The following is a 17,878-nucleotide window of genomic DNA, read 5'->3' as shown; positions in this document are numbered from 1 at the left end:
TTCCAGATGTAGCTAGGGGACCCTCCCTGGAACCCCCTGAAGGACCCCCACTTTGAGAAGCACTGGTCAACACAGGACTGGAGCAGACTTCATGTAAATGGAGTGTGTATGTTTATGTTCATGATTGCCTCCGTGGGGTGTGTCATGCTACACCCCTCAGAGTGGCTTGGTTTAGGTTCTGGTCCTGGGGGTCTATATGGTGGGGTGTGTCATGCTACACCCCTCAGAGTGGGTTGGTTTAGGTTCTGGTCCTGGGGGTCTATATTGTGCAGCTGGTTCTCATTCTAACAGTGGTGTAGATCAGTGGTTCCCAGAGTGGGGTCCGGGGACCCCCAGGGGTCCTTGAGGGAGTTCCAGGGGGTCTCTAGCAAAATGATAGCCTTTTTGAGTGGTGTAAACCACTCCTACAACTGGCTTTTGTGTGCAGAAAAAATGAGCATGGTTGCTATGTTCAAAATAATTTCTGACGTAATTAAATCACACCCGGGTGAACTGGATGACCGTAGCAACCATGCTCATTTTTTCTGCACAAAAAAAGCCAGTTGTGAAATCACATCCGGGTGTGATTTCATTACGTCAGATCAGAGCTGATCAGGCTATATAATACCTTACACCACTCAGTTCACACGGGTGTGATTTTTTGGTCTGTAACTGAGAGTGTACAAATGGAACCAATTTATGAATTGGGGTGCTAGAGATAGAAATACCATTAAATGGGGGTCCGTAGCCTAATACATGTCAAACTGAGGGTCCTGAGAGCCGTAAAAATATTCTCTTATGGAGGTTGCTGGCATATCTTTTCAAATGGGGGTCCGTGGGCTAATTAAGTGTCAATTTGGGGGTCCTTGACGTAAATATTTTTGGGAACCACTGATGTCGATGTGGTGAGGAGTGGCACACATGGCTGATATAACACAACATCCCCAGCGGTGTGTGGCCGATGTTAGGGAGTAAACAATTCAGAGATCCATAGAACGGTCCAACTTTCTGCAATGATCCCCCAAGTGTGTTTATCAAAGATGTATGACAATAGAGGCATTATTTATTTTGTATAGGATATATTTTAAGCCCTATTGTCAGTAAGCTTACAAAACCTGGGTTATAATTACAGTATATAAATAGCTCAAAACACCAGATATGTAAACCGCAAGGATGGATATGCATAACATTTGCCTCCATGTATGTTGTTCATTTTGTGTGTGTGCGTGTGCGTGTGCGTGTGTGGCGTGCGTGGCGGATGAATCCACTGCTCACCCTCCAGCTGGATGTTCCCCATGTCAGACAGTGTCTGGTGTTCTTCTGACAGCACAGCACAGCGATAGGAGCCCATGTCCGGGAGATGCACCTTCTCTATCCTGCATGGACACAACATAACCATGAGAGAGACAGAGACACAGAGAGAGAGAGAGAGCCAGAGAGCCACAGAGAGACACAGAGAGACACAGAGATACAGAGAGAGAGACAGAGACAGAGAGACACAGACAGACAGACAGACAGACAGACAGACAGACAGACAGACAGACAGACAGACAGACAGACAGACAGACAGACAGACAGACAGACAGACAGACAGAACATCTGGCCCCAACCTGAGCGTGCTGATGATCATCCATCTGTCTCCGTCCACGGGGAACTGGACCTGGTTGGTGTCGGCGTAGTCGAGGGCCTGGCCGTCCCGCAGCCACAGCACGTCGGGCGGGTCCTCCTCCTCGCCCCCGTGGCCCTTCAGGCTGCACAGCAGCGTCACGGGCCTGCCCAGGGAGGAGACCACCGTGGTGGGGCTCCGCACAAACTCCAGCTCTGTGGATCCAAATGGAATGTCGGTGAATTTGGAGGGAATTTCACATTGCCGATATCGCACTGTCCTCTTTCTATTCTATTCTACACTGTAAGATCTGCAGGGTTTATAGTCAAGGGTTTTGGTTGCCACTCACTCAGTACAGGTGAAATAACAATAACAATACATTAAACAACAAGATAATAATAGTTGTAATACTGGATGTGATTTAAAAAAGAATTGTCCAATATATAATTAGTTCATATTAGTTAGTTCACTCCCAAAAAAACATTTGTCTTTCTTTTTTTGCATTGGAGACACCTTTGTGTCTCCATATGGAACCACTGCTGGCTCCTCAAATTATTGGCTTAGAAATGCAACAAAAACTAAACAAAAATATCCATGAATTCAAATCTCCCTGGGGTGAGTAATCGATAGAAAGTGATTACTATCCCTTGTTTAACTCTGAGAGCGTTCCATTTACTATCCTCCAAGATCTACAGACCCATAAGTGCCTATCAGTCATTTAGCTAGAGACCCCCTGGTAGTACCCCACGGTGAGGGTTGTGAAACCCCAACGGTGAAGACCAGACTAGACCCATCAGTCACATGATGCCAGAAGTGTTGGCAACAAGGAGATAACAAGGTTCACATTTTGTATGTTTCCCTGATGGTGTTTATTTCTTGACTTCATGGTGAAGAATAGCCAAAAGGTAAGCTAAAGTCTGCACTTGGTGAAAGTATGTAGTTATAGGCTTTGTGCTTTATGTTCCCCCCCACTGCTCAACCTAATTCAAAATGTATTTATTGATTTATAGAGCACATTTAACATGACCAAGTCAACCAACTTGCTGTACACTGTGTACAGGTTCAAAACAAAACGAAGCAATGAAATAAACGTTAGTGTACCGGTATGATAATGCCAATGAAGTACAGTAGATACAACAGAAACAAAACATTAGCATCGGTAAAGGAAAAGCATCTGACCAGGCTCAGCTGTCGCTAAAGGCCAGGGAGGGAGTACTGGCATGGTCACCTGACTGCTGCCGTGGCCAATCAATACAGAACAGTTGCAACGACAAAGCAACAGGCTGCACGTCATTTTCAACGGAAGCCATCATGGCAACATGAAGATACTAACTGGCACCTGAGGCCTCAGTTTGAACCTCACAAGGCGTTACGGATGTGACGCTTTGTGTCCTTGTAAATCTGCTATTTACGGCATGCAACTATGTATCAAATAAATCTGGCTTAAAGGGGCATTCCACTCATTTTCAACATTTTACTATGTCATTAATATACCTTAGAGCTGTTGTGTGGAAATATTAAAAAGTCCCCCCGATTCTGTGTTTCTTAGAACTAGAGGTCTGAAAAAAATATTTTTTTCAATTTCTTTTTTCATACTTACAGTTCTAGGAAACACAGAATGGGGGGGACTTTATTATTTCCACACAACAGCTCTAAGGTATATTAATGACATAGTAAAATGTTGAAAATGGGTGGTTTTTCCCCTTTAACACTTGTCGTCGCGTGACACGTTGTGTGACACGTTGTGTGACACGTTGCATGACCAGCTGCAAAAGGTTGAGCTGGCTTCAACTTTTTTTCAGCGCTCTAATTAATGACGCGTCAGTCACTCACATGTTTTTGTTTTTCAACATTTCCACTCATCGTGCTCTCCCAGCACAATTCCTTCTATGTTACGTAGAGGGAAGAACAGCTCATTCTTGCTGTTATGGTTATCAAGTTCCCAGCTGTGCTGGTTAATGCCATTGTTTTCATGTATTCAGTCAGTGGTTTCAGCAACACATTTCAAAGATGGAGTGCCGATGGAGTGGACGGTCATCATTCATAGGTCACCAGGTCATTCAGTTCACGCTTTCTCAACTAGTGGAACGTTTTTTCTATTTTAATCAACAAATCCTACATTACTAAATGCATGGTCAGGGACCACATGCAATATGCACAACACCTCCATGGACCACCATGTTGAAAAACCCTGCCATAATTGATTAAAGGACCAATTCACCCATGTTCAACTTATCTTCGTGTAACTGGTCCTGACTCCTCACTAATGCTTGTTATGGTATAATTGCTGTCCTCACTCTGTGTCTCAGAGGAGGGCTGTGCACAGTTCAGAAACCTGCCTACCAATGACATCATCGGTCAAGTACTTTAGAGTGCTTAATAAATGCTTCATAAACGGCCCAAACATCCTAGAAGTAAACTGGGAAGCAAACGGTTGTGAACTTTCAACTAGTTTCACTTCATCGTCCTGTGGTGATACTGATAAACACAAGCTCGTAAAAAGCAGCCATGCACTGATGTTACACTGATATGATAAGGACAGGACAGAGTACTCTGGGTTCACGCACACTGCTCAGCCTACACAGCGTTACTTCAGCTATTTAGACATGGAATGCCTATTAGATGCTGTTAAACCTTTCAATCTGGGAATTCATCTGTGTCATTTTAGTTGTTACTGTATATCGTCACAGTCAGGCAGAAAATGTGTTTCACATTTTCCAAAGTTTCATAAATTAAAGCTCTACTTCATCACACGAGAGTGTCGCACAAAAGTAGGGAAAATAGCCGATCTACCATCAGAGCTTCACTATTTTTTAATCGCTTTTAAAATAATAATAAAGGAAAGATTTTTGACATACAGTAGGCCTACTGGGTTTTCACCCAACAACAACAATATATAGCAACATGATGATGATAAATAGTACTTTGAATGAAAAATACAAGTTAAACTTAAGTTAGGATTTAGAAGGAGTTTTTAGAATCGGCCTCAGGTATAAATGGGTAAAAGGAGCATGGCAATCTTTTCTGGCATGTGGATCCATTGACATATAACTATAAAGATATTAGATTTTAAAGGTGTTCTAACTCAAGTGGATGGCAAAGCCATACAAATTCTAAGAAAAGTTCTGGGTTTCCGACCAAAACTCAGGGGTTAGTACCACCTCCCATGAGCAGGGCCCACATCTGAAACAGAGGAGCCGTAGCGTATGGAAACACATCCAGACCAGAACCTTATCTGAAACCGAGCTGTAGCCTAGTATAGAACTAGTATGTGAAATATAATAATAATAATAATTTTGTATTTCTTTTTGTTTTTGCGTAAATTAATGCCATACTTCATCTTCTACAGCGTCACACACAAGCATCGCACGCTCGAAACATGGTGCGAAGCGACGTGTTTTGAGCTTGTAGATCTGCTACTTTTGAATTTGAATCCTGTAAAGTAACAGTTTTGGAGATATGAGGTTTCCACCCGACAGAGACGATATAAGGTTTAAGTGTCAGACTTCCATAACAATCAATATATATATAGATCGATCAATAGGTTATATCTAACTATAAATGCAACTCTGTGCAAAAGTCTGTGTGTGTGTACATCTGTACATCCACATAACTCGAGAACCCTTCGCCCCACCTACTTCAAATTCGACACACGCGTTCCACACCCCAACAGGGAGTGCAGTGCCCGGTGTCGAGTCGGTCGGACCCACGGTTGTCCAGAACCGCCACTAAAGGCCTCTGCCCGGGCCACAGCTGACATCACAAGGCCACTGCCGGGGCTAGACTCCTTATTTGGGCATGCCTAAATACGGGTTCGTCCCACCGACTTCTGACATCATTCTGCATAGACTCCATGTTTGGGCATGCCTGACAAAGAACTCCATATATGGGCATAAAGGGGGATACCGCTGACATTACTTCTGACATCTGTCCAGAACCGCCACAAGAACCCTCTGTCACATGGAACTATTTTTTGTGTCCAGTATCACTACGCCAGCAGCAGCACAAAACCATAGTTCCATGTGACAGAGGGGTCCAGGTTGAACGAAAGTTGCACTATGGTAGAAATATACAAATGACGCTATTTTTGTGGATTAATTTATTTATAATGCATGGCCCCTAGTGCGGCAGTGCCCCCCACAAAGTAGACGGAACTACTTAATATTCATCAAAACCAGACGAGAACTCCCACGGGACTCAGGCAATCAATTAATACCTTTACTTTACAACCACTATATATTAATGGAAAGTATTTTCTACAGCTTTAAATCCAAAAATCTGAACTAACCCCTTAGTGATTAGTGATTGACAAAGCAAGGACCATATGTTAAACAGACCAATATGCACCTTTGATTCTCAAGAGTAGTTAAATCCACACAGAAATCCACTTTTCTAAACCCTTTCCACTTGTTCCGCTCTTAATGATTTTGATAACCTCCAACTCAAATTCCTTCCCCAGTATCAAATAAACGTTTCCTGACTGATGTTCCCCCGTGTCCTGACCCTGACTGATAGGACGTTTGTAGAGGAGGACCCAACTGATAGCGGGACAATGGCTCCTTGTTGCACAGAGACGCCTCGTCCGATTGGTCGAGATGGGTGGGAACACACCAAACAAGCCCCCGATGTCTCTCAATCAGACAGCAGTGATGATGGGCCCTGCACAGTAAAATGCTCAGTGGTCATTTAATCTATTTGGTTCCGTATTTCCCCGGCCTGAGTCACATCCTTATTTCCCCTGCAAGTCATATATCCTTATTTCTCGGAGTCCCTATTAAACCAAAAATAAAGTCGGCAAGCAGAATTACGTTTTTTAACAAACTCCCCAAAAATTGCAGGTCTGCTTCCACTCTTATTTCTTATAAAACACAACTAAAAGCCTTTCCATTATTCACTGCCTTGGATTGAGTTATTTATTAATTTAATTTTTTATTCTCTTCTGCACTTAACTGTAATTGTATAATTGTGTTTCCTTTGCTTGATATTCTGTGTAAAGCACATTTAATTGCCTCAAATGTGCTATAGGCCTACAAATTAAACTGCCTTGCCTTGCCTTGAATTGAGTCTTCTAACTCTGAGAGCGTACGGATGTAACCATCTGCTCAATGTCCCAGACAGGAGGTTAGATGCGTGGGATTCCAAAATATGACAAGTATAAATGTCTCCTTCTTAATCTTTCCAGTCGTTTACGGCATCTCAGAGCAATGAAAGGCATTTCTTTGCTTGGCAAGGCCCACGGACGTACGTACATACATCCACTGCCCAAAGAGGGAACAACACGTGCAAGGCAGCAGGACAAGACAGCATTCTGGGGGGGGGGGGGGGGGGGGGTGTACTGTACAGACTACTAGACCATGTACGACACAGCTACAGTATCAGGCATCTTTAGCGATATTTTCAATACCTCCTTGGGATTACGTTGAGAAGCATGTCAGAGCTGATTAACAGCGCTTTGTCACCCACCAATTTGCTTACAGGCCAAACAGATCCAGGGACCCTGACAAGCACTCACAATGCGAGGTGCTGTGAGCTGGTAGATTGGCTAATTTCCACAATGTTTGCCATAGACGATGCCATAGCGACAACACTACACCACACACTGCCCTCTGCCACCTGGAGAAAAGGAACTCTTATATGTGAAAATGCAGTTTATAGATTACAGCTCAGAGTTCAACACCATAGTCCCCACCAGACTGGAAACCAAGCTCAGGTAATGTACCTATATAGGAGGACTCATCATCCTTAGTCTGACGTCCCAATAATCTGACATTACTAACCCTACCCCTAATCATAACCCTAACCGCACGTGGAAGCCACGGGTGAGTCTTAACCGGCCACGTATGTCGGACTCGGAATAACGAGATGTCGGACTAACGTGCGCCCCCCGACTCTGAGGATGCACGGGGCTCCAACACCTCTGGCCCAGGTCACCCTCAACAAAGTACTACCCGCAGGGCTGCTTTCTGAGTCCCCTTCTCCCTGTACGCTCATGGACTGTGTGAACACGCCAGATTTGCTGATTTTTGCTACATAGCCACAAGGCCACTGACAGTAGGCTACCAATAGCTGCTTGCCCCGGACAGTCAGGCTTATGCACAGGAAGACCAGGGGAACTCAAAAAGGAGCACATCACCAATTTTTAACCTGATCCTCTCAGAATTGGTCTATGCTAATTAGAATCTACAGCCTTTCCCTTGCTGGAAATGTCCCATGCAGAATATAAGCCGTTATTCTTGCATCATGAAATAATAATGTTTGAAATCAAATGACCAAACCTATAATGCCTACTGATTATGTCATTGGTAGACGGGGTTCTGAACTCCACACAGACCGAGGACCAATTATATGACGATAATGTTATAAAGTGCATTACATTCACCCATTCACACACACATTCATACACCGATTGCAGCGGAAGCCATGCAAGGTACCAACCAGCACACCGGGAGCAATTTGGGTTTCAGTGTCTTGCCCAAGGACACTTCGACATGTAGACAGGAGGAGCCGGGAGTCGAACCGCCGACCCATGGATCATTGGACGACCTGCTCTACCTCCTGATATTACACTCTTAATATACAGTCCATACACACAGATGATAGGCATTCACTGACAGATAAAGGAATATGTGGACTTGGGAGTTAGTGAGCAGCATAGAGGCTCTTTCACTGAGACGGCGGCTGTAAAGACGTTCTCAAGCTTGTCAGCCTTGCCCTCCGAGCCCGTTTCATGGCCCACCTTTGACCTGTGACCCCGTTGCCTGTGACCCCAGAGGGTACGTGTCACCCCAACTCTGTGTGTGTCATATATAAACACATACTTCATTCAGCTACACTCGGTCGCTCTCTGCGACCGCGACTGATTCATGCGTAGTTGGCGCGCCAAGTGCCACACATATAGCAGATCTATGGATGAGCTCACAACGTGTGGCATTGCAATGCGTTGTGAGCTCATAGGATAGGTCTGCTGTGTATGTGCACGACAGAGGTGAGTAAATACGTGTGAATAAGGCGTAACACAGACTGATCCACCACTTACAGGTATAGAAGAGAGACTAGCTTTTGAATTGCAATGATTGGATTTGTATTCGTATTAACTTAAAACCAGACTTATCCAATTCAAGATCCTAAATACAGTTTATTGGACCCCCTCCAAATTATACAGTAGCAAAATTGCGAAACTGCCTGACATGCTGGAAGTGCCAGGAGGAGGAGGCACTCTCATGTACATGCTGCGGGACTGCCCTTCAATACGTGATTATTGGGGGGAGATGATCACATTGAGCGTGTCATTCTCCCCAAGTTTGTGCATTCTAGGTGAAGAAAAACGAAACAAAAAGTGTTTTTTTCTTCTTACTAATTATTTGATCTGCCCAAAACATTGTGTTTATTGTCATGATTTGTCACAACAAGAGTTGGCTTTCTTTGTCCACGGTGTAAATGTCTTTAAATAAATACTTTTTGAAAAGTCTATGGGGAAAATGAACGGGGAATTATTCCCTGGGCCCTCGTCGGGGGCGGGACTGCGACACTCTAGTAGTACATTGCTGTTGTGTATGAGGTGTACTGAGGGTTTCACAGAACCTGTGTTGATTTTGACAGCACATTTTGAATTTATTTTTAGATCTTTTGAATAGTTTATTTAGTTTTAGTCACATTTTAGTCACCTGGAATGTTAGTCTAGTTTGAGTCAACTAAATATCATAAGACTTTTGTCGACTAAATCTACAGTTGATTTAGTCAACTAAAATGTATTTTGGCAGGCCTTGATGCCGTCGTAATGACTGATTTTGCATTTGCTGAAAATAGCAGATCTACAAGCTTGTAGATCTGCAGGAGCACAGGAACAATTGCTTAGGTTAAATTCAAACAAGGCCAATAGCAGTCCACTCCATACCGATGTATGGCCCATTAATCTGTGCAATACATCCTGGTAACGTGTAGCATGATCATGTGTGCAGGGATAGACGTGCCAGCGCACGGATGGCCAGACACACTCATGCACGTGTGCGTGTGCGACTGTGCGTGCACACACACGCACACACAAGCACAAGCTCTGGGAGCATGCAATAAACCAAGAGGCCCGACTCTGACTCTTTGCTCCAGCGCCTCTCTCTCTCTCTCTCTCTCTCTCTGGCTGTTTAAAAACAAACTTGTTCTCTTCTTTCCACTGCCTTTAAGCTCGGCTGATTTCTTTGAGAAGAAAAGAATTGAAAGAAAAGAAACAGAAAGAAATACCAGACATTCTGTCTCTTTCATAGTTACACATTCACTATCCAGAGCTCTTGTAAGAATGCTAACGTTGCTAGATAAGACAGGTCGTGATTGAGAGAGAGAGAGTGTGCGTGCGTTTGTGATTCACAGCAGTTTAACTGCTCCATCTCAACTCTTTTGTTCCCTAATTTCCCCCCTAAGGTCTCACTTTCTTCCCCTTTCTCTCCCCCCCCCCCCCCCCCTCTCTCTCTTCTCTCACCTCTCCTCTCTCTGTTTTCTTCCCCTCTATTCCCCTGTCTTTCACAGCATAGCCAGTCCTCAGATGTTAAATGTCAGTGGAAGAGACACACAGGCCTCCCCGAAACATCCAAACACAGGCCCTGCATTTTGCTCCCACTCGCACACTCACTACTTTATCTTTTCTGCCTTTTAAAGCCGCATAACTCAGGTCACACATAGCCCCCCTCCCCCACAAGCTCCATTCACCCTCCTTTTCATGCCATTCTTGGGATTCATCGCTAGACATTTTGCCACCTCCCCTCTCCTCCCGACCCCCCCCCCCCCACACTCTGTGTGCCCCCTTTACCCCCATCCATCATGCTGCTGTTCTGGTCTGAATCATGGCTCTGACTCGCGCTCGAAAACATTCTGTGTGTGTGTGTGTGTGTGTGTGTGTGTGTGTGTGTGTGTGTGTGTGTGTGTGTGTGTGTGTGTGTGTGTGTGTGTGTGTGTGTGTGTGTGTGTGTGTGTGTGTGTGTGTGTGTGTGTGTGTGTGCGTGCGTGAGACATTGGACTGAGTTTAGATTACAAGGAAAGACTGCATGTCTTCCTGCTGCGGACCATTCTGTCTCTCACTCTGTGTTAAAAAATGTTGCCATTGATGAGTGCATTGTTGTTTTTACTTTGAAAGCGAGATTACAGGTTCTACCTTCTAAACTTAATCTCTCTATCTGGTTTCCAGGCAATCATGCTCCTCACTGTATTCATCACGGCCATGAACAAATAGCTGAAACCATTTCCCACATCTTAAATGGTTGCCATGTTTACAGGGGCCTCTACATAAGTAGGCATGACAGAATAGTGGATTTGATATCGAAAGACATCTCTTCCATTTTCAGGTCCTCCATCATGCTTTATAAGCATTCTACTGTGAAGCCGAGGATGTTTAACCTGATGATGATTTTCAGCGAACACCCCTGATGTCATTGTTGTAAATGAAAACCATAGAGGTGTTCATTCTCGAGGCCGGCTGTACCTTTGACTATAGCCTGGAAGAAGCCTTTCTAACCAAAGTGCTGAAGTATCAGCAGCTAGTGCAGACCATCTCACAGGTAGGCTACAGATGTTAACTTTTAGTTTTTATCTTTGGCATTTGGAAGTTGGTTGTGAGGGGCTTACAAATGGCCGGCTTTTCCAAAAGGAGAGCCAAGCAGTTAGCGAGGTACTGCTCAGTTTCAGCCATTATAGGAAGCCGCTCAATTTGGAGGAGGCGTTGTTTCCTTTATCCATGATTTATGTCTGCTGCCCTGGCCCCTGTGCCCTGTGTCCATGTCAGCTGTACTGTATGTAACGATGCTTTGCCGTCCATGCACGTTGTAACTGGCTGCTCTGCTCTCCTACTGTCAAACTGCACTGGCAGTGTTTATGTCCTTTGTACAAGGTAGTCCTGTACTTCTCATTATGTGGACATAAATAAACATTTCAAGTGTGTGTGTGTGTGTGTGTGTGTGTGTGTGTGTGTGTGTGTGGCTGTGCGTGCGTGCGTGTGAGAGTGTCACACACACACACAACAAACAATAACACAAGCCAAAGAACAGTAGTTCTTGGCTTGTAGTAGCTCTCTCAACATAGCATTTAATCCCCGTTTTGGGCACGTCATTATAGTTTAAAATTGTCCGAAACTGTCACAAAAACAGCTAGATTAGCAGATCAAAAAGCTCACAACAACCCGTCACGATACGACACGTTGTGAGCGTGCATTCAGGCATTGGCTATCGTCACCATTTGTCGTACGAATGTTAGAAGTGCCCTATACACCTTTATCAAATATATACAGTAGGACTATAGAACCAGTAGAGACTACAAGCTAAGCTCAACAACCAGTAGAGAATCTAGTCTAAAGAATAGCCTACAGGGGCTGAACGGGTTCTTTGTACCACAGTGTTTCTATATCGCCACTGTCGGCCAGAAACCTCTTATCTCCATATTCTAACTTGTTGTGTTTTTTCATAAATTAACGCCCTACTTGATCATATTACAGCGTCACATAAAAGCATCAAAAGTCTCAGATCCACAAGCTCGAAAGCTTGCTTTTTTTTTGCCTGTAGATCTGGGACTTTTGCTCATTTTGAATCCTCAATCCTGAAAAGTAACAGTTTTGCACATGAGGTTTCCACCCGAGACCATATTCAACCATCCCTAAAAGAAGCAGTTAAAAAAAGGAGCAGTGTTTCTTTGTACAGTCAGTGCCTCCATCTCCTCATCTGTAGCAGAGATGAGCAGACATGGTGTTGTGTTCCAGGAGGAATGGGACTGGGGGTCTGTCTGAGGCCCCTCATGAAGCATGCATCCCTTGTGCATTGAGATCAGAAGGAAGGAGAATCTCCATGATGATAAAAACACATGACCACCACCATGGGCCCCCCAACAGGTGGAGGCTCCAACAAGGCTGAAATCACACACCTGATCTCAAAAGGTCATGGTGCAGTGAAATGGCTCGCTGAGCCTTTAGGAGTGAACTCTAAATCCCCTAAAAGGACATAATACACTGGAATCAACCTGAGAATCAAACTGAATAAATTGCAGATAAATTCCGCTAGAGCAGTGGTTCTCAAACCGGGGTCTGGGACTCCACAAGGGTCCTAGAGGAAGTTCCATGGGTCCCCAGCTGACTTATACAGTAGAGTAGATCAGCTTCACCATTGTTACATGCATAAGTAAAAGAGAATGCACAACAATTTTCTCTTGTATCCATACATAGAGTATACACTGGCCAGTAGTAGGCTAAAGGAACCAGGACCAAATGGCAGCACAAAATCACAACAAATCAGGTCTAACAATAAAACATAATTATGCTTAGATGGGGGTGGGTCCCAGAGACCACAAATCCGTATCATTTGGGGGTCTTTGAAGTGAAAAAGGTTTGAGAATCACTGAGCCAATCAGTCAAAGCATCCACAGCATCACAAAAACAATGTTTACAGATTCCCAAAACAAAACTGTCAGCCCTATCCTGCATGTTTATTTTTTCCACCCCCATCTAGTTTTTTTTTGTTTGTTTTTTGTCATTTTACAATTCATTAAAAAAGGTGGGTGGGAGAGAAAAAACAAAAACAGTTTTGTGAGTGCAGGCACTGTGTGGGTTTTATGAGCTTTAAATTGCCCAGATGTTTTGCAGCGGTTGCTCTATAACGAGCCCAGAGCTAATTGATTTAATGGGTGGAGAACAAAGCTCACTAATTGCTCATCACGCAGTTTTATCATTAAATGTTCAAGTTTTTACCAGCACACACACACACACACACACACACACACACACACACACACACACACACACACACACACACACACACACACACACACACACACACACACACACACACACACACAATTTAACTAGAGTGGGCTGTACAAATGGAATCAAATATGGACCTATAACCATCTGCAACTCTGAGAGTGTAACCTGCAAATGTATGCTATTTTGACATTATTATGTCACGTGACTCAGGGAAATGAGGAATGAGAAAGAAATAAAGTTGACGTTGTACTCTTATACAAGTAAGTAGCTACCTGTGCACAGATGAAACAATAAAGTTCCCAGGGAAACAAGGAGTAGAGCTATAAGGTGTGTGTGTGTGTGTGTGTCAGTGGTTCTCAAACTTTTTCTTCTTTTTTTTTTTTCTTTTTTTTTACAATTCATTAAAAAAGGTAGGTGGGAGAGGAAAAAAAACGGTTTTGTGAGTGCAGGAAAAGAACCCCTACATGCCTATGACCCCACCTGAAAAGAGTTTGAGCCAGGGAACCCCAGAAGAGTAGATTTGTGTTAAAAAAATAAATCTCAAACATTTACACTGTTTGACTGCATGCGAGCTTGTAGATCTGCTTTTTTGAATAGCAAACATTTAAATGGATAGAATAATTGTTATTTTATATTAAGTACTTTTCCTGGGGACCCCCCTCCCCAAAGGACCCCTGGGACTGGGGGTGTAGTGTACCGTGTACGACGGGCCCCACATTTGGTGTAAAGTGCACCTAAACGTTGGCCTGGCTAGTGGCTGATAAGCCAGACTCAAATCACACTACTAAACGTAGTAACGTACCTGTCAGTTTACCAGCAGTCACAGATCTCAGACCAGCCAGCAGCACGACTGCAAGAAGCAGTAACATAGTAGTCCCGCTTCTTAAACGTTCCGCCCGTAAAGTCTTGATGAAGTTATGATTATAATCCATCCTTGTTGACGGCTTCATCACCGCATCTCAACAGTAACGCAAAGAAAAGGCTAAACAAATCAAAACAAATCACAGCTCTTCTCAGCCGACTGCGGCTCCTCAGGTATTTCAGGCTCTTCTTGTTGTCTGTCGAGTTCGGATGGATGGGTATTGGGTTCTTGTCTTGTGTGAATCCGCCCCGCAGTTTACGGAATCAATAATATTCATAAAACAGCACAGCAAAAGCTCAGATAAGGAAAGCGCTCGTGGAAAAAAGTTTGTCCGGGCGCTCTGTTAACTAAAAGTCATTGAAATGATAAGACCTGCTCTCTCTGAACTGCCTGGAGTATTATTTTTAACCCTCTCCCTCTGATTACACTCCTGAAGACTCTTGTTCTCTCTCGCTCTCTCTCTCTCAGTTCTTCCAGCAGGGCTCAAAAATTCCTCGACTCAAGAGTTCTTTCCACTCCGCTTGCTCCCCCCTCCTCCTCCTCTGTGTCCCCCCTCTCTGAATTAATTTCAATTCCATTCAGTTAAAATGGTCTCAGTGTTAGTGTTAGTGTTAGTGTGTGTGAGTGACATAGTGTAGGCTAATTGTGATTGTGAAATAAAAAGCAACCACAATAAGAAATATGTAGCCTACAATCTCTCTCTCTCTCTCTCTCTCTCTCTCTCTCTCTCTCTCTCTCTCTCTCTCTCTCTCCGAGGATGTGAGAACCCCCCCAGGGGTCTCAGGACAAATCCCTCTCCTTTTTAATGACATCCCCAGTCAGAACCTGCTGTAAACATCTCCCATGTCCCCATGGCTGCTGGCTGCACTCACAATACATTCTTCACAAAGAACTAATTACCTCAGCAAGTATTGTCCTGTTGGGAAATGGTCCACTCGTTTTGATTAGAATGATTTTCTATCAAATTAAGTAAAGAATTGGTGGTGTTTGGGGTGTTGCAGCTTCCACAAGTTAAAGGGGCACTTCACTATAAAAACTCTTCTGCGGTCATTTTAACGTCCACTCTGGCTTGTGGTGCATGCACCCCAGACAGTTTTTAAGATCCTTGATTCAATACTTATGTAGATATACTACTACTAGACTGCATTGAAATCACACATCTGCTTCTGGTGAATATTCTCCCTAATGCGTGAGGAGCAGTTAGATATCTTTTTTTAATTTAAACATCTACTCCACTACATCTCGGATCCACAATATTGTACTTTTACTCCACTACATTCATTGTGAGCTTGTAGATCTGCTATGTTCAAAAGATTTGCATAGGCCTACATGAAATGGGACATTCTGCATAATGAGTACTTTTACTTTTGGTACTTTAAGTACTTGGTTCCAATACTTTTACTCAAGTGCATTTATGGACCTTACAGAGTATTTCTATATTTCATTAGGCCTATTTATACTTTTCCTTTAGTAAAAAAAAATGTGAGTGATATGATATGATATGATATAGTACTTTATTGTCAGTTCACACTGAAAAATGTGGGGTCCTTGACATGAAAATGTTTGAGGACAACTGTTTTTTAGGTAACTCTAATGGTTAAACTATCACCAACTGGCAAAGGTGCCATATATCACCTTTAGGTGCTACATAGCACCTTTTAAAATAGGTGCCAATATAGCAGCAAAAGAGGTCAGAAAGAGGTCATTTGCTATTTTAGCACCATTTTTTGGTTCTTGGCATGGTCTTCTTTGACAGAACATATAATCCAAAATTATTTGGACTAACAGTCTGGATTTGACTGTGTGTGTACAAAGAATGTGTTGCTAGAGGTGGTGCATTCCACGCTCCCCCCTTTGGCATGCAAGAGCCCCCCCCCCCCCCCCCCCCCCCCCACACACACACACACACACACAATCACTTTTTATAATTATATATCGTTGCTGTCGGGCCGAAAAATGTCCATATTCTAACTTTTTGTGTTTCTTTGTAAATTAATGATCATACTACAGCGTCACACAAAATCATAACAGATCTACAAGCCCAAAACTCATAAGATGAATTCACCTTTAGATAGACGCCACTGGGAACTCTGTAGTCTAAATAAATTCAAACAAATGATTCACATCAACAGAGGTAGGGAGCCCACTGTTGTTGTGGTTTGTTTAGTCTGTGATCTGAGATGATGGGATTCTGAGGCAAGTTGGAACATGGAAGACACTGCAAGACAGGTGGCACCACCAGGAGAGAGAGCGAGAGAGAGAGTAAATACATTGTTCTGTTTTGATTGTCTTGTTCCACTTCTGCTTTGGCAATGTAAATGTACGTTTTCTCATGCCAATAAAGCTCCTTTGAATTTAATTGAATTGAGAGAGAGAGAGAAAGAGAGAGGTTACTAATTTTATAGTAGCCAAATATTTTAAGGCTTTTCTTTGTTCCTAATGTTCCTAATTTATGACCTGTGTACACACCTGTGTACCGTCGTCGTACAACGGTGTCACAGGCTGAAAAGAGAGAGCCTATTTTATTAGCTCGCTATCCACAACACGTTGTGAGCTTGTAAAAGCAGCTATATTTGGAGTTGGACATGACTCAGGGAAATGAGGAAACAAGACTTTTTGAATTTTTTGTGATCTTGAAAAATCTGCTATTTTCGTCAACCGACGGTGTCATATACGTATGGCGGTGTATATCTCAGTTCAATTCAGATCCATCTCATGAATAATTGATTCTTTGAAATCCTTGATTTTTCCCATGAAACTGATGGGAGACTTTATTAAAGTGGGAGGAGGAAAGAAGAGGAGGGGGAGGAGACCCCCACAGGTCCCACCACTGTCCCTTTAAGACCATGTTATGTTCCCAGGCTCTTTAATGGAGACAGAGGAGGGAACTCAGAAAGACCCCATTGTATGCTGCTCCCCATTTCAATAGAGGAGATTGAGCAATGGAGCCCTCACTGCTTCCCTAAGATAGAAGCAGAGAGAGAGAGAGAGAGAGAGAGAGAGAGAAGGGGGTGGGGGTCTAGGGATCCTGTTTTGCGACCGAGGGGTGTTCGACTCCCAAAAACACAAAGTTTTTGGGCTGGGTGGCCCCCAGGGAGTGAGTGTTTTTGTTCTGTTGGTGTGTGGTGGGGGATGGATGGACGGGTGGGTGGGTCTGAGAATCTTGGAATCTGTTTTGACGAGAATCACACACATTTTATCAGCGAGTACAAGGTTCATGCAAGGAGGCAACCAAACATAAAGCAATTACACGACACACTGTACATGGACTTATGGACTTAACGCTGCATGTAAATGTCCTCTTCTGCCCTGGATTTGAACCCGGTTTCCTGTGCAAGTGCTGACATTTTACCATTGAGCTAATAGAGCCTACCTGCTTGCTCAGGGGATAAATTGAATCTTGACCATCAGGTCGAAATTCGGGTCGGAAGGTCCCAGGCAACTAAAGGACCACAATTGAAATACAGCTATTGTCATATGTGTTCATGTATGTGCATTTTTGTCAGTAAAAACATCAATCAATCAATCAATCAATCAATCAATCAATCAATCAAAGTATATAGAGTTCATATTGCACACTAAAACTGAAATACTTTAGCTATGCATATTAATTATTATATTAGTAGCCTATATATAGTAGCAGAAGACCAGGAGTATTTGTATTATTTGAAGGCTCTCAACGTATATGTCCCTGTGTAGGGTC

General features: G+C 43.5%; 1 protein-coding gene across 1 annotated transcript in view; it reads right to left on the bottom strand.

The window, feature by feature from the left end:
* axl (AXL receptor tyrosine kinase) overlaps positions 1 to 14,635 on the bottom strand; it is a 50,924-nt gene extending 36,289 nt beyond the window's left edge. The window contains exons 1-3 of the mRNA XM_079513607.1: positions 14,116 to 14,635; positions 1,590 to 1,800; positions 1,255 to 1,355 (exon numbers count right to left, since the gene is read on the bottom strand). Coding sequence (XP_079369733.1) covers positions 1,255 to 1,355; positions 1,590 to 1,800; positions 14,116 to 14,263 — 460 coding nt within the window. The 5' untranslated portion in view covers positions 14,264 to 14,635. The remainder of the gene's footprint in view (positions 1 to 1,254; positions 1,356 to 1,589; positions 1,801 to 14,115) is intronic.
* Positions 14,636 to 17,878: the final 3,243 nt, after the last annotated feature.

The sequence above is a fragment of the Electrona antarctica genome (genome assembly GCF_951216825.1).
Source record: "Electrona antarctica genome assembly, chromosome: 11".
In the NCBI taxonomy this organism is placed as follows: Eukaryota; Metazoa; Chordata; class Actinopteri; order Myctophiformes; family Myctophidae; genus Electrona; species Electrona antarctica.
This window is presented reverse-complemented; position numbering and strand designations above follow the sequence as displayed.